We start from the raw sequence: 19,329 nt of genomic DNA, 5'->3' as shown, positions 1-19,329 counted from the left end.
GGGGACACTCTTGAGAATGGTAGCGTTCAAAAGGTACATAGTGGGCAAAAGTCGATGAATGCAATATTCCAAATTGGGCAAACACCTCCGTCTAAATGGCATCATCTCAAAGAATATGATAATATACATGATTTGTCGGGGTATCACAAAATGTATCGGAAGGGATAGTAAAACAAGAGTAACGTGAAGAAAAAAGAGAAGAGAAACAAGTGAAGATAAGATGACATAAATCATGAAGGGACGCCCTCATATTCCCAGCCCTCAATAACACGCTTCCGACGTCGCGAGTTGCGGCGGTTGGCATTGCACTTGATGAACACCGTCAACGCAGTGATGAGGAGAATAATTACTGCAGTGACTACAGCGACGAGTACAGTCTTCCGCTCGATCTGCTGTGGGTTGGCCGCGTATGGACAGGTGGCATCAGAGCCACCGGAGACCCAGCATGCAGTCACATCAATCGAATTGAAATCGATGTATATTTCGCGGCTAGTCAAATTTGTCGAGGCCGGGTCAATGACGGATTTATCTTGAGCGACGAGGTATTCGTAAAGATAATGATTCTCTAAGCCAGTGCGAGGTGCCGCAAATGAAGAGCCAGATGGACAACCATCTCCGACATTCTTGTACTCCGCAACATCACTTGACAAGGCCCAACTAAAGGGTGAGTTGCCAACTCGGCAGGCTGCGCGGCGCTCCTCGGTGCAGTTGGTAGCGCGCCAACGCCCACCCAAGGAGAGGTCTGTTACCGCGCATCGGTTGAATGGAGCTTGATCGTTTGTACCGCCGCCGGTGTCAGCACCTTCCGGCTCACCAATTGCCCATGCCCAGCCAGTTGAAAGAGACACATTACGGTAATGGTCGACGTCTTCATCTGCTGTTTTGCCGAAGAGGGTGGTATTGAGAATCGGGGCCATGCCGCAACCCGTCATATCGGAAACAAGGTTGGTTAGCGATCCCATTGTATCCTCCTCAGAAAGACCTTTCGGGCTAGAAATCCCATTCGATATGGCCCACGATGTATTAACTTGAGACACCTCTGTGTCCTTGGGTTTATAAAAGCATCCCGCTTCCAGGGTGCCATTGACAGTAGCCGAGACTTTGACTTTAGAGGATATATATTCCGGGGAAAAACAGCATCCTCATCTTTCGTCAAGTCATAGTCGGCCAATTGTGGATCCACCAAGCCATATTCCATAAGAATACGATCTGATTTCGCAAGTTGTATGTATTTCGCCGATGGCCAGCCATCCGGTGTACTCTGATCGCCTGACGGACCCTCATGGGTGGTGAAATATTCCGTTATAGGCATATAACTCTCTTCTACTTGATACCAAGAATTGTTCAAATTCATGCGATCTTCGGCCAACTGCGCCGGGGTGTAGAGATAGTCATTAAGTTCTGAATCAAAAAGGGCGCCAACCCTTTCGGCAATAGAATTGGGCAAATCACCTCCTGTCACCTTCGCCGGTGGTTTCGTTGGGTCGGAATCAGAAGCAGCCACATGGAGGTTGAGGGTGAGATAGGTAGTGTAGACGAGTAGATTGCGCTTTGTGTCCTCAAAATATCCCCTCAATATTTGCGAAATCATATCAATATCCAAATCATCTGTACAACGGTAGTGGCCCAATTTATAGACCGTATCCCCATCGGAATCAGAATACGCTGTAATGGTCGCTGGCTCGGCGGCGGCAGTCGATGAGACGACATCACTCGTTGTTACAGTCGATGTCGCTGAGGTTTCTGCGGTTGATGTCGAAGTCACTTCGGAAACATACACATCTGCGCTGGTGGGAATTGTGACAGGACAAAATGACCATGACCGGCGATCCACGGACCAGTACAGATCGAGGACTAGTCGCCGGAATCCAACAGCTAAAAGATTGGAAATACAATCGGTCGCCTTATCTCGAGTATATAAACCATTTCCAAAACACGCAGAGGACAATGCCACACCGGGATTCGTAACGAAATTGATTGGGATTTGACCTGCGACGTCACGTTCACTCTATACACGAATCAATGGCCGTTCAGATCAGATGTAAGTCATATATGCATTTGAGAACCCACTAATAAGACAGCCACCCAAGTCGCATCATCAACAGTCGCCCCTGGATTGTAAGTAGCCGACATGATCAAGCATGGCGTCGAGTTGAGAAAAGTCGAGAATTGGAAGAAGTGAAGGGGAGGAGTTCGCGCGGGGAGAAAAAGAAGGGCAAGTCATTCGCTGATCACCTGAGTCGATCTGGCCTCAACTTGGAACTTCTCTTTTTTTTGTATCTCTTCCCAACTTCATCTTCAAAACTTCACCTCCCTTTTCATTCTCCTCCCCCAAATATCTTCTCGGCTTAGATTTGACCAACTCGAAGTTCTTTCATTTCTTTGTTCTCAATTTCCCCTTTTCTTCCAAACTTCGTTCCAACAAAGATGGCCGCGCCGGGCCAACCCAACCCCCAGCAAATGGCGGCCATGCAACAACAGTTCGCCGCTGAAGCCGCCAAACGAGGAATGACACCGGAACAATTCGCTCAAAAACAACGAGAACAACTCACGGCAGATGCAGCAAAGCTCGGATTGACTCCCGAGCAATACGTGGCGCAGTTACGGATGCGAGCTCTGCAGGCGCATCAGAAGCAGATGGAAGCACAACAACAAGGTCAAGCTTCTTCGCAGGGCGAGCAACAAGATCAGCAGGGTCAGGGTCAATCAGCTGCGCCTCAGCAACAGCCTCAACAGCAGACACATCAAGTTCCCGTGCAACCGGGTCAACCAGCGGATCCCAAGGCCCTGGCCGTGGCCAACTTCCTGCGGTCGCAGAACTTGAAGCCGCGCACATGTATTCTTGATGGACAGCGAAAGGATATGTTCAAGGGTAAGCTCTAAGACAGAACATCTAAGGATGAAGGCAGTTTACCCCGGAAATATTTACTTACACCAACATCCCTTCTCAGTCAAGCGAGCTATCCGCGCCATCGAATCCCCCGCCTACGCCAAAGCCGCCGCGAAGAAGAACTCCCTTCTCCCTCCTGTTACGGATCGTGCCTCCGCTGAGAACGTATTTAAACTTCTCCCCCTCTCACTACTCGCTCTCCGCGTGAGCAAAGTCGATCCACACGCCGGCCACAACCATGCCAAACCCAAGAACCGGACCAAGGGTCTGTGGACCGTTAAGATCGAACAACACCAGGAGACGGATCCAATGATGCACTATGTTTGGCTGTACGATGGACCCCAATGGAAGCAGCGAGCTCTTGCCGCGGCCGTGGTGGCGGGTATTTTCGCTGTTGTGTTGTTCCCCCTTTGGCCTATGGTGATGCGTCAGGGTGTGTGGTATCTTAGTGTGGGTATGATGGGACTGCTGGGACTTTTCTTCGCCATGTCCATCTTCCGTCTCATTTTATTCTGCATCACTGTATTCGCTGTTCCACCCGGTCTCTGGCTATACCCCAACTTGTTCGAGGACGTGGGCTTTTTCGATAGTTTCAAGCCTCTTTGGGGCTGGCAAGAGGTATTTTTTACCCCCTCTTTCTCACAGTTTTCTTGAATTCGCGTACTAACTGTTATCTAGAACAAGAAGAAAAAGAGCAAAAAGGTCAAGGCCGAGACTGCTCAGACTGCTTCAGCAGGCGAAACTGCCCCTTCAGCAAGCACTACTTCCGCCGAGCCCACATCGACCTCAGGCTCGACGCCCGTTAAGCGAGATCTCACAGCTCGCGTCGAAGAAGTAGAAGAGTGAAGGGCACATCCAGTAAGGATTGAGTGAAGCTGAAGTATTCGCCAGAAAATGAGCTTGTATGTGGCTCGTTTCCATCAATTATTTCAATTTATCGTCATTGCGTGTAGTGTCTTTCTCATGAACCTCATTTCCCTTCCGGCGTTTTAATATTATGTACTTGATGGCTTGAGAATAATCGGTATTCGTAAAGGGGGCTTATTGTTGAACCCACTCTATCTACAATCACAGTCCGATTTTCAATGATATCATTTTAGTATGATACTAGTGTAGTAAGTAGTCTACTTGAGTTCTGCTTGAGAAAGGTATTATAGAAACACATTCAAGTAGAAGACGAGTACATTCAGCATTTTTATTTAAACAGTCAAGAAACGGGGTATAGGGTATATATAATAAGACAGTATTCCAAAGAAGACAGTGTCAGTTTGCGATGATATCTGGCTGAACTGAATGGTATCAAAGCCAGACAACTAACAGATCAATCGCCAAGGTACAAGAATGAAATGAGATCCCGGCAAATGGGTTCAAGTAGATTGTATATTGGCTGCATATGCATGCGATGACTTGTGCGGGTATATTTGTCGCTGAATGCAGATGCGCGGTCGTAAAACAGTCAATATAGGTGAAGTGAAGTATAGTCTGCTATCGACGGATATGCAAGAGTTGATGGAGGGATTATAAGTATTATTTTTCAGGGTATAATGCAAATGCCGATTGTGTCAGTCAAAATGAAAATAAGGTCATGTGTCGAAGCGAGTCGCAATCTCTTAAAAAATGCGAGATTTTCGAGCAGCTGTCTTGGGGGTAGGGCCCTCGGGTATGCCACTCTTTCGTTTATCCGTGACTTGGTCCTGGGCTTTCTGTGATTGGTAAAATCGGTTTACGGGTGCTTGTTTCGTAATAGCCGGTGCAGGTGCAGGTGCAGGTGCAGGAGGTGACTTCGGGACTGGAGGCGATTTGGGAAGTGAGGGCGACTTGGCGATGTTGGCCGCTGGTGGAAGCTTTGGTAAGGGGCAATTCGGCGGCGGTGCAGCTGGAGGGCCGACAGCCAGACCAGGCATACTTCTTCGTCGAGACATGCTTTGCGCCAATTGGGTGTCTACATGCATTGGTGGCACTCGGTTGCGAGGCGTCAAGGCCGGGGCTGGCTGCGATGGTGGGTGTGCCAATGGTTGAAGGTCTGGCTTGAGGCCTGGGTCCATTGGGGGCACAACAGGGGTTTGTGGTTCACCCTTCATTTGAATTCCGAGTCCGGTCCGTCCAACCAAGCTCAAAGGGCGAGATGGTGGAGGGCTAGTCTCAGAAGGCACACTGGCTCGCGGGACACGAGAGAAATTAGGCGCAGGCTGTGCCCGTGCCATTCTCGATAGAAGATCCTCGGAATTGTAAGTTCGTAGTACTCGTCCATTGCTATCTCGCGACATTGGAACAGGTTCGGACGAGTCTGTATGGCGAGAGCTTGCAATGCTATAAGTGGGCGACTGAGGAGGCGAGGAGACGGTTGAGATAGTCAAGTCGCTAATACTCTCGCCCCGTCGAAGAGCACTGGCACCAGATGGTAGCGGAGGGACTTGATTAGAAGGAATTGATCCCTGCTTCGGTACGAACTTTTTGCTAAATGAAGGTACGCTGAAATTCGGGGCAGGCGGAGACGCGCTGCGTGCAAACGTCTCTGGGACATTGGACGCGGATTGCTTAACGGAAACAGGTTCTGTATGGGAGTTCGAGGTTGATGTTGATATAGAAGCCGATGCCGAAGCTGTCGCAGGTGGCGATGAGAGAGGCGTTGCGAAGAAAGACTGGCGTTTCGCCCCTGTACTGGAATTAGGTGGACTGAGACCAATCATCTCATCTACCTCCCTAAGTACAGAGTCCGGCACCCCGTAAGGATTGTTGATTGCGTCCGACTCGAGCTGTGGCAGGGCTGGAGTATTGAAAGTTGAAAAGGCTCCGCCAGAAGCATCAGCATTCATGGGAGGAGTAGCCTCCGTTCTGCCAGTCGACGAGGATCCCGCACGAGAATCAATAACGGAACGACGATTATCAGAAACGTATGAGCTTCTTCTGGACTGCAAGGTCATACCACCAACGGATTGGCCATCGTCATCGTCCTCTGCTGGTAAACGCAGAGTTTGGGGTTGAAGAAATAGACTGGATATGCGATTTGGGTCTTTCTTCACCATCTGTCGGACGCTGGCTTTCGAACGAAGCTGTGGCTCAACCTCGTCCTCTGAATGCTTCTCCGTAACAAATTTTGGACCCCCTCGAGCTTCCACCTCGGCTCTAATAGCAATCAGCCAGGAAATCATCGAGTCCGGGTTTTCAAACACCATCAGAAAGCTTTGTGCTAATAATCTTCGCGTGTTCGTTCGGTGAAACCCAAACCGCGAGCCGAGCCGAGGTTTAGGAGGTTCGGGTACAACGATAGTCTCGGCAGCTGGGTTTTGAGAGATCTGAACAACCCAGTGTTTCCCTGGGATGGCATCGCTGGCGAAAGCCACTGAGTGCGGTCCCAATTGCAGCATTTTCTCGGGCAATCGATCGTGTTTGCCATCTCCAGCGTACTGAAGGATGAATCCCGCCGTAGCGAGTACATAGATCTTCTTGGTCCATTCGACCTTGTTGATCGTCCCAGAAAGTGTCCGCATATGCTTCCGTTCCCGCTGTTCCTTCTTTCTGGAATCCTGACCTGATGTTCCTACACGGCCATCCTCTCCAGTACCCTTTCCTGATGTCGCATGTAGTCGCAAGATCGAGTCCGCTGACATCGCGGGCGCAGAGAGACAATCATGTTTGGTAGATTGGGGATATGCTTGGAACAGTGGTGGGGGTTTCCATCCATACTGGTCCTGGGAGGTCTTTGGCTCCGGCGGAGGTGCTCGACCTGTCTTCAATGTATTTCGTGCCCGTGGTGTGGTCGGGGAGGTAAGGGTGGTAGTCGTGGACATCGTGGTGTGAGGGGTGGCAAGATCAGGCGACATTAATGTTTCATCTATCGTCGCAGTCTGTGAGGTGATCTCCGTGGGAGATACCATGTTTTCTTCAATTTCATTGAGCTTGCTCTCGGGAGCGACAGCAGCACGCGAGGTCTTGTCACGGCCACCAAATATACTTCGCAGACTTGATTTTGACGATTGGCGCTTCACGGGGCTCTGGAGAGGAACCGGTCCGTCGATTCCATTAGTAGTGGGATCAGTAGGTCGAGGACGCTGGAGTCGCGGGGTTTGAGGCTTGGGCTGCTGTGATTGCGATTGCGACTCCGACTGCGACTGGTCTTGTTGCTGCACGGCCGGGCGACTGAAATTTGTTTGAAGTGGTGCAAGACGATGTCCCCTCCGTTCGCCAAAAGAAGGCTGGGTCAGGTCTCGCGAAATCGAGGACATTGTCTCGCCTCGGGCTCAGTCTTGACGCGGGCCGTTTCAACACAACATGACCGAGCAGATGCAGGAAAAGGAGGGCCGAAATTCAGGAGGGAAAGGATCGTCACATCCGAACGTGTTGAGTCTGCACGGCCGAGTTGGCCTCACGAATTGTCGTGTCGAATGAGCAATTCGGAAAATGCCGAGAAAAGAAAATTGGGGAGAGTGGTTGTAGATCGAGAGTGAAGAGATGGTTTCAGATTGAAGCAAAGAGAGAAAAAGAGAGTTCCGCAAGTTCAGGAGAAGAAGGGAAGAAGTGGGGGGGATCTACAAGCTGATGGGAAGTGCATAAATTTGAGGCCACTAAATTTGGGGGCCCCCGGGAATCGCTCGGCCTTGATTTCGTCTCTTCTCTCCAATCTCCACCATTCGCATCTCGCTAAGATTCCTGCGCGTTCCAGGCTCAGTCTCAGGATCGAGTGGAGCAAGCGTTGGAGCTTGGACTTGGAATCCAAGAATTGGTTGATTTATCTTGGCTTGTCCTGTCCTGCGCTGTGTTGCCAACCGCTAGGTAGATGGGCCACATTTTAATCCTTGGCTTGACTCAACTGCGCCCAGAAGGCCAGCTCCATTGTCACAATGACGGGCCATGGAAATGTCCTTGTGGGTGAGGCCGCGCGGGTGATGAGTAGTCCAGTGAACATCGACGGAACCAAACCGCTAAAACCATAAGTTAGTAACTGGTAGTTCCGATCCATTACAGATCTAATTTTTTTTCTTTGTTCACTCGGGTCGATGCTTACTATAGTCATAGTGGGGTGATGTTTCTTTGTTGAACTTTCGGACGCAATCAAGTTGACAAAGGACTAAGTAAATGTAAGCAATACTCCACAAGAGAACATCGAATTGTCCAGACAAACGTACCACTGCTTTGAAATAACTCTTAAAATGAAACGTTTTGGTGACGCCCATACCGTCGGCGTCCAGCGCCCAGCCCTGTTGCTGAAGTGTCTCGGTGTCGGGGCCGAGCTGCTGCGGGTCTTCGCCCTCGGCGAAACGCGGTGCAGGTACAGAAGAGGCCATTCGGAGAGGGTGAAATGGGGCAACAAAGAACAATCGAGTGTGGCAAGAAGCACGAGCAACCGAGGGCCGCGAGAGACCGCGGGCAATTGGTAAACGAAGGAAGCTCATGGTTGGGAAGAGAAAAGTGATCAAATGTGATGTTGAAGGGAACTTCGTTGCGAAAGTCACGGGATATTTGAACGACGCACAGACCAGGCGGAGTGCAGTAGCATGTATACAATATGGAGTATAGTATAGTGTAGTATAATATAGTATAGTAAAGAAGATAGTATTAGAATCTTAATTAGAATAGATAGTATAGATATCGGAAGTTCGCTTATGGTGGAACTGGATTCATTGTTGCAGTGTTTGGGTGTACATTGAAGTCTTACTAGCACAGGTACCACAAGGATATGTAGTTCTGGTAGACACTGACTCACAGTTACTATCATAGGTGCCATGATAAATAGCAGCAGTAACAGTATCATGCCATTCAATTAGTACTAGCGATAGAAAGGTCACAAACAATTCTCAATACGGATATACTTTACAAGTAGATACACTCCAATTGCATCGGTTACACTCTTCATCCTAAACGACCCGAGCAGAGGCTATTGGGCGCCACAACCACCGAACCAAATTTCAAGATACACTCAAAGCTACACTGTGGCTGCTGGTTCCTGAATTACTATCTTTGGAAAGACTCTACAATTTACTGAGATAGGTATGTACCATTAGGAGAGGGTAACCCTGGGTAGTTAATAGTTCAACCCTCTTTGGTGTATGTACTCGTACTACCGGAAGCGGAAATCTCAAGATGCTACTCTATACTACTAATGTACCATCGATAGACCCACCGGATCCATGAACAAGAGTATATAGCACGGTGTAATAGGGTATTGTAAGCCGACAGCACATTTGTATGAATTAGGGATAAGGGATTACGAAGAATATCCATCGGGTAGAGCACATGATTCGTCACTAATTACGTCTTTCGCAGAGTAAAAGCCTGGCTCGCTGAGCGTACATGACATCTGGATCGTGCATGGTCTTATGCAGCTGTCAAAGTAAACAAAAAACAGGTAGCCGACCATCACTTGAAGAGACCGTGTCTTCTTAAAACAGGTATCATACCCAATAATACCACAGGGAAAGGTAAATAATAATTAAGAGTCCACCACGTCCAGCGCATGGATCCATGCGATTCAAGACATACAGAGAGAAAAGAAGATACAAAATTATCAGTAAATCCTCCCACGGAATTCGAAAACACCCAGTTGATCATGACTTTCGCAAATGCCATCGTAGTACTCGTACAAGAGTTGATACAACAGTCAATTGGACAGCCAAAAACAGCCCCAAGAGCTAAACTGACAAAATACAGAAGCAAATCATGCGACAAGACTGTTGCGGCGTGAGTTGGCACGCGAGTTCACTCGGGAGTTTGCCCGAGAGTTGACTCGCGAGCCAGGACGGCTGCCTCGAATGCGGAGGTCCTGCTGGGAACGCGCGTAGGAGTTTGCCCGCGAGGCCTCTGGGACCTTGGATGCTCGTCGGCTCTGAATGTTCATGTCCAGATCGTGACGAGCCTCGGAGAGTCGCTGAGCGAAAGGGGAACGCTTGCGGAGAACTGGGCCCTTCCAGTAGATGATGTAGACGGCAACAACCAGTGGTACCGAGATACAGACTGAGATAATCAGTTAGCTAGGAGCCCTGGGGAAAGTTAAAAAGGTCAAAATTGAGATACTTACAGAGAATTGTAGAGGCATATTCGAGATGACGCTCGCCACCAATGTCTACAGTGAGATATTGTGTTAGCTGGGTGATGAATATAAAACAATTCGGCGGAATAAACTCACTCTCGAAGAAGGGTGTTGCGGGGATAGTCAGAACACCAGCAAGGAAGTCACGAGCCCATCCATTTCCACCGGTAGCAGAAGCAGAGTATGGACCGTAAGCACAGATCATATAGTCAATAGTGGCCATGTAAATGGCGTAGTTGGCAATACCAATAATGGCAGCGAAGATCATGGATCCGATCCAGTGGCACTGAGGCAGACTGGTCCAAGCAAAGCCAATCAGACCGATAGGCAGGCAAGGTGCTGTATAGAGCAACCACCAAAGGCGAGACTCGTATTGTGCTCGCTCGCTATCCGGGTTGTCGCGGCGCTCGGCAGTATTGCGGCGGATAATAGGGAACCACGAGATCCAAGCAATGAAGTAACCAATGACAATGGGAATGAAGGCCAGACCCTTCTCCCAGGTGTTGAAACCCCACTGGCCATAAACAAGAGCCAAAGACTGGATGAACATGAAAATCAGAGCATCACTGAAACCACTGAGAAGAGACAGAACCAACACAATAGGCTCAGTGAGGAACATCTTGAATGGTCGAATCCAGGTCACCATAAGCTCACGGGGAGGGAAACGTTCGCGGAAGGACATGCCTTCGGTTGGGCCATAGACATTAGGATTCTCGCCACTCTTGCGCATCTTCTTCGCAATACGATCCATCAGAACTGTAGTCCGAGTCTCGGGGACAATAAGGAAGTGCATAATCTGCACGAAACCACCGAAGATCAGCTGGATCCAGATACTCCAGCGCCAGGGCAGGAAAGCCTCGACAAAACCACCGATGACGGGTCCCAGAACCGAGCCACCAACAGAAGAAAAGACAACGGCAGCAACGGCGTACTGCTGAGTATCGGCTTCCCACAGATCGGCAATCATACCCAGAGTGACGGAACCACCAGCAGAGGATAGACCACCCAATGCACGACCAACCATAATCGAAGCAAAGTTAGGAGCGAGAGCCACCGGTAGCTGGAAAACGTTCACTAAAAACAGCGAGGCTTGTAAGATAGGCTTACGACCCAGCTCCTCACTCCATGGTGCCCAAAGTTCACAACCAAACGCATAAAGAACGAGGAAAATCATGGCACCACAACGGGCAGCCTGCATAGAGACGCCAAATTCCTCCGAGATACCACTGAGACCGTTGGAGTAGAGAGAAGTATTGAAGTTCATGGAGACCTGGACGAGGAAGATGACCGTAATGATCAGCCATTTGCGAGTTTCGCTGTACGAGTAACCGAGTTGATCATAGCACATATCCTCAGTCAAGATGATACGGCCATCAGGGCCGACATTCTCCAATTGGTCATATTTGTCATTACCCTTTTCACTCATGGGCACATTGCCCAACACCTCTTGTTGAGTTTCACTGGAGGAGGATGCGTGTTGTTGCACTGCATCCAGGCGGCCAGCCAACTTCTCCGAATGGCTCGCCATGGAGGAGGTTTGAAATGAGAGATAATGCGAGTAGAAGGTGCGATTGATCTACTCGAGGTAGATAGTAGACAGTGGGATAGAAAGTAAATAAAGGAAGAGGTCGAGGGAGAGGAGTAGGAAGAGGAGTTGAAAAGTAAAGAAGAAGAGAAAAGAAGAGAGAAAAGTGTGGGGGAAGCAACCAAAGTAAAAAAAAGAGAAAAAAAAGCAGAAAAGGAAGGAACAAATAAATATTAAAAAGAAAAAAGAGAGAAGCAGGGCAGGGCAGGTGCGATGCAACCGGACTCAGCGCTTGGCGATTTCCGTGGTTGCCCTTTTGGCCATTTGCAGTCTTCAGTTCCACTCATTTAGTTCTGATTTGAGTATTATTTATTATTTATTATATATTTTAATTATTATTTTTATTTTTATAGTGATTATTATGGTGTATTCAAAATTTCTCTCCTAATACTTTCTTCAGATCCCGTAATATTCTCGGCTCTGTCTCGCCCCAGATTTCTCCAGATCCCCTCCGCTCGCCGTTGACTTTCCCTTTGCGTCACCGAGTGGGTGCGGGATGCCGAATCCTTTCCCCGTGGGATAACCCTTCACCCACTTTTTTTTTCTTTTGCAATCTGCCCCAGAAAACATGGCCCCAGTTTACTGTAAAATCCTTCTGATCTCTACCACGCTAACAGGGGAAACTCAAGTCCTTTGATTGCCATACTTTTCGAGGGTGCCAATATACACGAAAATGACGCAGATCGGCCAACTTCTCAACCATCTACATCAATTTGCCATGACGCCCCGGAAAAGGGGTCGTGCTTCAAGACGCCACTAACCCAGTAGAAAGAAACAGGGAAAAAAAAGAAAAAAAAGAAGAAAAAAACATTGCAAACTTATGACCGAAGGAACAAGACCGATGGATTCGCAGTCTTTGATGAACGAATGGGGCGGCCGGCAAGTTTCCGATGGATCCGCTTTGGGATGGGGAATGTCCGCATTGGGGACATTGGAGCCGACGCCTTTCTCCCATTCTCTTTTACGATGTGAATATACATAGTATGTATGTAAATATATTCGGATGCATCCTCGATTTTACATTTCCCAATCGATCGGGAGAATGTAATCTCCAGATCTAACCGACAGTTACAATGTGGTGCCCCGCGATGTAAGGGACGAGTACATTGTAGGATCAACTCTCGTGTTTGGACCGCATGGTTCCCCATCGCCGATCTATCCGGCCTTGTACGGTACATACTATATTGTACTGCGCGTTCAGTACGTACATCAATAACACGAACATATCAATAGATGGTACTTTACGTACTTAACATTTTCTTCTGAGCCTATATCTATGGTACGATCTTGCTGTAGACTCAGCCAAGGCACACGATCAGCCTGATAGGGTTAGAGAACAGCCAGAAGAAAAAAAAAAGAAAAAAAAAAAACTCATCTTTGACGTCACGGGGGCGCTCTGACACCTATCACAAGGCAGAGATCAAAGCCTGGACCAGGTACTCTCATCAGCCAACAGGGGACTTAACCAAGCCGCGACGGGCGGTTACGGACGTGGCGTGGGGATCGCCATTGAAGGCCAAGGCTTACAAGTTCTTGTTCCGACCGCTTGTAAAGATCGGGCTCCGCTTTCCTTTCAGATCATTAATATCCTCTCTATGTACATACATAGTAACTAGGACATACATGTGGTGCTGTACAGATTGTTGGAGTATATTAACTTTACATAGTATTCAAATACACAACGAACTGCCCTTTTCTAGAAGTCATTCGAAGCTGTCAATGTGCAACGTGTGTCAACCCACTCAAAATCTTTCGGAGTGGCCGATCGTCCCCTTGCAGAGTCTGTGGTTCTTAGGCGGGTTTGCCTCTGCCTACCCAAGGGTTGATACATTTTGGACCCCAATTGATTAGCCTTTGGGATTTGCCTCTTTGAGTCAGTCACACGGAGTGTATGTGTACTGCAAGGACAGTCAGAACATAGTCAGAATATAAGAAGTAGTTACAGTGTACACAATGTGTATGCTCGATTTTTTAAAAAAAAGCGCGCATCAAATTCAGGATTTAGGCTAGTAGCATGAGACTGGAATAGTTTCTCAAAAACCCCTATGGAGAAATCCAATCTTTTTCCTAGTATGAGCTATATTCCCCATCGCATGTTCACACCATAAAGACACATGAGACCACTTGATGACCCGAGCAGAACTGTCGACTGGTCCCATATCTTATTTACATCAAACACTACTAGTGTTTAATCGGGTGAAGCAGTTGAGATACTGATACAAAATATACTAGCAGCAGCAGAAGTTAGTTCTGCTTCAATTTACTGTAAGTACCTTCAGAGAAAGCAACAATTTGAAGAAACTAGTAGTGATTTTCAACTATTAAAATTAATGTCTTATGTACGAAGTATTTGCTACCTCTTGGCCTAAACCACACTGCATAAACCTCTACATAGATCAAGTCGTAAATACAATGTAATCTTACCACGTCCTCACCGCGCGACCCCATGGAGAAAAAGTTTGGACTAACTTCGAACCATCAAGAGACTCGCCGAGGGTGGATAACCGGAAACAAACACTCAATGCATGTATACTTCGTACGGAATACATAGTACGAAGTCCTGGAGAAGACTGCACTAGTTACTCGCTATTAATTCCAGAAAATGAATCTCACATTCCTCGCGCCACGAGACTGACATTTCAAATGCGGTCTCTTCTTCATTCCGGACGGTCTGGACGGTCTGGACGGTCTGGACCTTCATTTCACCCCCTGACATGCCGGATCCAGATTTTGGCTTGACGACTTGTAAGAAATCCATGGATGTACACATTATACATACTACACTTCGAACCACTTTGGAAGGGGTAACTGCCGGACTTCCGGGGTCTCCAGAGTGTACTGCTGGTGACTAGTAGTTCATAATGACCCCATACTCCGCAAATGCTGCATTTGGATGTTTATTTCAACCGGATTTGGTTAGTATCTCCACGGTCCTGCAGGACGTGTTGGAAGGATTTTCAAGGTGCATTGCAGGAGTATCGGGCGAGGTGATCTTCATTTTTTGAAGCTGAAGTGACATGACGATGTGGGTTGGTTGCCCATCTTTAGTAAAAAAACTATTATATTTATACATAAATAAATATTAATTTACGCAAAAAATAGACAGCGAAAGAATCCTATACTTCAGGATTCCAATGCTGAAGTATAGGATTCTTAGAAGGTTCTAGTACCTATTCATTTTACTAAAGGAACAGAAATTCACATATCTTATTCTGTACTCTCCCAGTACTTTTAACTTAAAGCTAGCACTACAGTGTAATGAAGCAATAAACGTGTGAAGTTGGGGATTTCGTACATTACCTACCTATAGTATTATTAGTAGTAAGATGATGATTCGTCTCACTTCAAAGGTAGGTACCAGGAGGTAACTATCGCATGAATACTGGTAATGTACCAGTATGAACTACTAGTTAACAGTTAGTACTAGACAGTATCATCAATATCCGTATTATATGGATACATTGCACCTTTGAAGTGAGAAGAATCATCATCTTACTACTAGTAATACTAGTATACAAGGCATTGCGACAGAATATGTTTCAGTAGAGCCCCAAAGCAAATTGAGCTTTTCATTGAGTTCTCATGATGACCTGGTTTCTTCCAGAACCTATTGTATGGGTACATGAACCCTCAGCCTTAGCTACATATCCACAGCAGGATGATAACTATGACTGAACTGAAAGCCTTGAGTTCGAGTCATGAATCCTTTAAATCAGTCAGTTTTACTGATGAGTAGGGCACAATAACCCCGACCTTGCTACCTTCAACTGCACAGAATGGGTTCAAGTCGGATATGATCATCAGTCATTCATCGCTAACATTGCACAGCAGCTTGAGCAAGTAAAAGGACAGAAAGCAAAAATCTAAGACTTTGCATCAAGTATCGTCAATAGACGTAATGTTCTTCCATCTCAGCAACGCTATTCCACAAGCCGTCGACAGTCAGCCATCGGCCATCCACACTTAACAAGCGATTTCAACCCATTTCCATTCGTAAGAGCCAGTCAAAACACAATACATCATTTACAGGCTCTGCCATTACTGCATCCCTTCTCAATACACGAGGTACAGAGTACAAACTAATCCTTCACATCCGATTCCACGGCATGCGGGTCCGCCGTTTCGGGCCCCGCTTGCCCCGGAACTACACCCACACGCGATCCAGGAACTGCGGAGTCGGAACTAGAAGCAGGAGGTCTTGACATCGGCATTCCTCCAATTTGACGCTCTATCACGGGAAGTTAGATCCCGAACATTTAACCACGCTCTTCTACCGTATCATACTCGGCAGTCTCGCTTGGCGGGCTTGGCTGTACATACCTAATTCGCGAATCCGTTGCCGAAGCATTTGATTCTCCCGATTCAACATTGCGGCCTCGGCCTGGTAAAATGCACTTTCATCACGACTTCCGCGTCGTGATGGATTATCGCGGTGTCCTGGGAATGACTCTATGGTTTCGGAGGCCCGGGTCGGATCTTGGGGTCGAATACTAGGGGAGGGAGTTTGGCTTGGAGGTCGTGAGGACTGCCGATATGGATTTGATATCGATGAAGTGGATGGACGATTAGTGCGTGGAATTCTGGTTTCTGGAGCAAAGAAGGATGTTGAGTGTTCGGAAGATGGAGTGCTATCGTCGATGGCAGTAGTTTGATCTCGTCTTTGTTGTTGGTGTTGTTGTAGTTGGGCCTGGAGGACGTGAATCTGTTGGAGAAGTCGGTTCTATCCGCATTATGAAGATTAGCTGATGCAGGTTGTATAGTGGTTATTTTACACTCACCACTTGCGCCTCTTGTTCCTGTTCGAACTGTTGATGAAGCTCCCCAAGAGATGGGGCCCGTTGATGATGTGGATCGGCAGTTGGAAAGACAGGACTACTACTTAAGTTCATACCAACTGATGACCGACGTCGCTCAGATATCGATAGGCGGCCCAGGCTAGAACCGCGGGGCGATCGAGTTGGCGTGCCTGCAGGCTCGGTGACAGCGGGGGAAGAGTGGGTAGCAGCCATGCGGGGCGAGCTCGATTCGACTTCGCGGGTCAAAATGGGTAAAGCGGAGGATGAGGATGGTGCTTGAGGGAGTGAGTTGATATCTGGGGACATGGCGATATTCCCTGGGTAGAGTAGTGCGAGCAGTGCGGAGTGACGATGATAAGTCCAGCTTCGCGATAACGCGGGGATTTGCTGCAGTTGAATTTCCTAAGAACGCTGCCATTTTTTGATATCGGCAACTCAGTCACGTGTGCCTATCGAACTAAACAATTCGAGCAGGTCAAGTTTCTCGTGTAGACTGCAATCATGACGTCCAGATTGGACATATTACAAGTTCAAAAATATCTAATTAGGCATTACGGCATGGTGTGACCATGCTAATCCAGGAATGACTTGAGAACTGCCAAGCTCACACGTAAGAACTCATATTGTAGTAACTGTACAAATAACGACAGATATATCATCTATGGTCGCTAAACTCAAATCGAATTGCAAGGGCAAACAACCCACAGAAAGTTGGGGTCAAAAAAGTGATACCAGGTAGTATAAACTCACGCTACATGAAAGCTTACAGCTTGGCCTTCTCAGCCTGGGCAGCGAGATCGGGCATGAGAAGGTCACGCATCTCGGTGGCAGCCTCGTTCAGGAAGTAACTCATGCGGTGGGCTCCGAGGCGCTTGCAGACGATGTTGAAGTTGAGACTAAAAGTAAGAATTAGTATATTTCATTTTATGAACCGGGAATTAAGCTTACCTGTTCTCGTTGATCATATAGGCGATTCCGAATCCATCATCAATAACCTGGCTCCAGCCGTAGCCGTTGAAGTACTCGGAGCTCAACTGGGAGCTAGAGATGTACCAAGAGCCAGAGTATGAGAAGGCGGGGTCCTCGTAGAGAGCGGGAAGCTTCTCACCAGGCTGAAGAAGCTTCTTCAGGCCGAAGAGGTGGCGGTCGACACCACGGCCGTCACTGGCATCCATGGTGTACTTGGTGTGTTGGGCAAGGGCAGCACGGAACAACTTGACAACCTCCTCACGGGGAACCTCGGGGTCGTGGTGGGCCTTGCAGAAGGCGGTACTCTCATCGGAGACGGTACGAGTGGTCTCAGTACGGCCCTCTTGGAACTTACGGGTAGAGGCGGACTCGTAAGTAGGACGGTTCTTACCGTACATCTTGAAGTAAGCCAGTTGAATGAGCATCTGGACATAGGCATCAGGGCTGCATTTGAACTTCTTGATCAGTCCCTTTCCGTAGCCCTGGAAAGCCTGAACAACAAGCTCGTGAGAAGCAATCTGCTTGCGGTGGTATTGGGCTGCGACATCAATGGCCTCGTTGGTCTCCTCGTTCAGGTGGAAGGTGATGGGCTTGGGGTCGGGCAGGTTGGCGCGGAGGGATTTGGCAGAGAGATCGATCTTCTTGTTGAAGATCAGGTTGTTGACGTGGTCGTTCAGACGGTGGGTAGGGGTACCATCCATCATGGAGTGCTCACCCATGAAACCGGCGGTACCGTTGTCATTGACGATAAACTGCAGGGGCTTGTCAAACCAACGGTTGGCACCGTCACCATGCCAGTACTGGTGAGCACGCTCCTCCAGGGTAACAGGCTTGGCATCATCCAGACAGATAACGAAGCCGCTGGACTCGATGTCCTTGAGAGCCTGCTCGTTGGCAGGATCAGCGGCAACCAGCTTCTTGCGAGCAGCAGTCCAGTGGTCACGATCGGCGACAGTCAGCACACCGACCGGCGGGGCGGGCTGGGCGATATCAATGATGCGCTGGAACTGCTGCTGGAGCTCGGAGACGTTCAGGGCCTGGCCATTGAGGACTATGGGCACCTTGAAGAACTGATTCTTGCGAACAACGACGATGTGCTGGTTCTCGGCAGCAGAGAATTTGCGAGGGAAATCAGATGGGTCTGCGGGGATACGGCAGCAGTTGAACATGTACTCATAAGAGCTCATGGCCATGGGCTGGCCGCGCATATACTCTGGCTCCAACGAGCCGGCGTCAACCTCAGCCTTGAATTCCAGGGTAGCTGTGGCGATAGCCGCAGCACGCTTGGCAGGGTCCCGACGTTCCCGGTCATCCTTGTACGAGTAGAAGTAAGAGACATAGGGGATGACAGGATCACGGTAGCCAAGGTAGGCGGCCTCGTTCCACCACTCGGCGATCCAGTTCTTAATTTTAGGATTGGCGGCGCGCTCGAGAAGGCGCTTCTGCAGAGGCTCACCTTCACCACCGGGACGAATGAAAGCCTCGACAGCCTTCTTTGTGTTCTCGAACTCGGAAGTAGAGACGAGAGGGTGAACCGACTTCAGATATCGGCGGCCGGTCTCTTCGAGCGAGGGGACCGGGAGGTGGGGCAGAGAGTCCTCAAATCGGAGCATCTTGCCCTTGGAGAGGTCTTCCTTGTATCCTAGTCATAGTGTTGTTAGTCATTCATTCACTGAGATCTTGTGAATTGCTGTGTATCTCTCTATTGCTTCTCGCGGGAGATCCAGATGGGGACCCCTTCCGCGGAGACATGTGAACATGATGATACTAGTATATCACTCACCCTCAGGGACGGAGGAAGCCTGTCGTCGAGGAGCCATGGCGGGAGTCTATACAAATTGTCAGATTTCCAATTGATCTCCAAAAAGCATGATCTTCCGATCATAGAAACATCAACGCGAATGCGATCAGCCTGCGAATATCGGAGGTGGCCGTCTTACCGAGCGGGTGAGTAGTGACGTCGGAGGGAGCCGGGGCCTTGACAGGGTGGAGAGACGGCTTCGCGCAGAGGCAGCGAACATCCCTCTCAGCAATAAAGGGTTATGTGAAAGAAGGAAGTATA

The 19,329-nt window shown here is 48.6% G+C and overlaps 7 protein-coding genes across 7 annotated transcripts; 1 reads left to right on the top strand and 6 right to left on the bottom strand.

Moving 5' to 3' along the window:
• Positions 1–230: 230 nt before the first annotated feature.
• Positions 231–2,133, bottom strand: N7469_001733 (Lectin C-type domain protein; the record flags this gene model as incomplete). Its single annotated transcript, XM_056640653.1, has 3 exons — positions 231–990; positions 1,038–2,008; positions 2,071–2,133. The coding sequence occupies 3 exons, from the start codon at positions 2,131–2,133 to the stop codon at positions 231–233; spliced, it is 1,794 nt and encodes a 597-aa protein (XP_056506410.1).
• A 294-nt stretch (positions 2,134–2,427) lies between these two features.
• On the top strand, positions 2,428–3,736 carry N7469_001732 (Sec62 family protein translocation protein; the record flags this gene model as incomplete). The annotated part of the gene is made up of 3 exons (XM_056640652.1): positions 2,428–2,872; positions 2,952–3,508; positions 3,569–3,736. The coding sequence occupies 3 exons, from the start codon at positions 2,428–2,430 to the stop codon at positions 3,734–3,736; spliced, it is 1,170 nt and encodes a 389-aa protein (XP_056506409.1).
• Positions 3,737–4,500: 764 nt separating this feature from the next.
• Positions 4,501–7,116, bottom strand: N7469_001731 (peptidase family M20/M25/M40 protein; the record flags this gene model as incomplete). The annotated part of the gene is made up of 1 exon (XM_056640651.1): positions 4,501–7,116. One exon carries the CDS (start codon positions 7,114–7,116, stop codon positions 4,501–4,503), a length of 2,616 nt encoding a protein of 871 aa, XP_056506408.1.
• Positions 7,117–7,659: 543 nt separating this feature from the next.
• On the bottom strand, positions 7,660–8,175 carry N7469_001730 (4a-hydroxytetrahydrobiopterin dehydratase; the record flags this gene model as incomplete). The annotated part of the gene is made up of 3 exons (XM_056640650.1): positions 7,660–7,812; positions 7,896–7,958; positions 8,017–8,175. The coding sequence occupies 3 exons, from the start codon at positions 8,173–8,175 to the stop codon at positions 7,660–7,662; spliced, it is 375 nt and encodes a 124-aa protein (XP_056506407.1).
• Positions 8,176–9,545: 1,370 nt separating this feature from the next.
• N7469_001729 (uncharacterized protein) lies at positions 9,546–11,445 on the bottom strand (the record flags this gene model as incomplete). The annotated part of the gene is made up of 3 exons (XM_056640649.1): positions 9,546–9,841; positions 9,906–9,950; positions 10,014–11,445. The coding sequence occupies 3 exons, from the start codon at positions 11,443–11,445 to the stop codon at positions 9,546–9,548; spliced, it is 1,773 nt and encodes a 590-aa protein (XP_056506406.1).
• Positions 11,446–15,581: 4,136 nt separating this feature from the next.
• Positions 15,582–16,604, bottom strand: N7469_001728 (uncharacterized protein; the record flags this gene model as incomplete). Its single annotated transcript, XM_056640648.1, has 3 exons — positions 15,582–15,730; positions 15,823–16,222; positions 16,281–16,604. The coding sequence occupies 3 exons, from the start codon at positions 16,602–16,604 to the stop codon at positions 15,582–15,584; spliced, it is 873 nt and encodes a 290-aa protein (XP_056506405.1).
• Positions 16,605–17,061: 457 nt separating this feature from the next.
• On the bottom strand, positions 17,062–19,314 carry N7469_001727 (carnitine O-acetyltransferase CAT2; the record flags this gene model as incomplete). Its single annotated transcript, XM_056640647.1, has 4 exons — positions 19,208–19,314; positions 19,051–19,096; positions 17,247–18,909; positions 17,062–17,194 (listed from the first exon to the last, which is right to left on the bottom strand). Exons 1-4 carry the CDS (start codon positions 19,286–19,288, stop codon positions 17,062–17,064), a joined length of 1,923 nt encoding a protein of 640 aa, XP_056506404.1. The 5' UTR covers positions 19,289–19,314.
• Positions 19,315–19,329: the final 15 nt, after the last annotated feature.

This window comes from Penicillium citrinum, assembly GCF_028827155.1.
Source record: "Penicillium citrinum strain IBT 23319 chromosome Unknown utg000001l:1.0-4955037.0:1.0-4956770.0, whole genome shotgun sequence".
Classification (NCBI taxonomy): Eukaryota; Fungi; Ascomycota; class Eurotiomycetes; order Eurotiales; family Aspergillaceae; genus Penicillium; species Penicillium citrinum.
The sequence above is the reverse complement of the archived record's forward strand: the minus strand, read 5'-3'. Positions and strand labels throughout refer to the sequence as shown.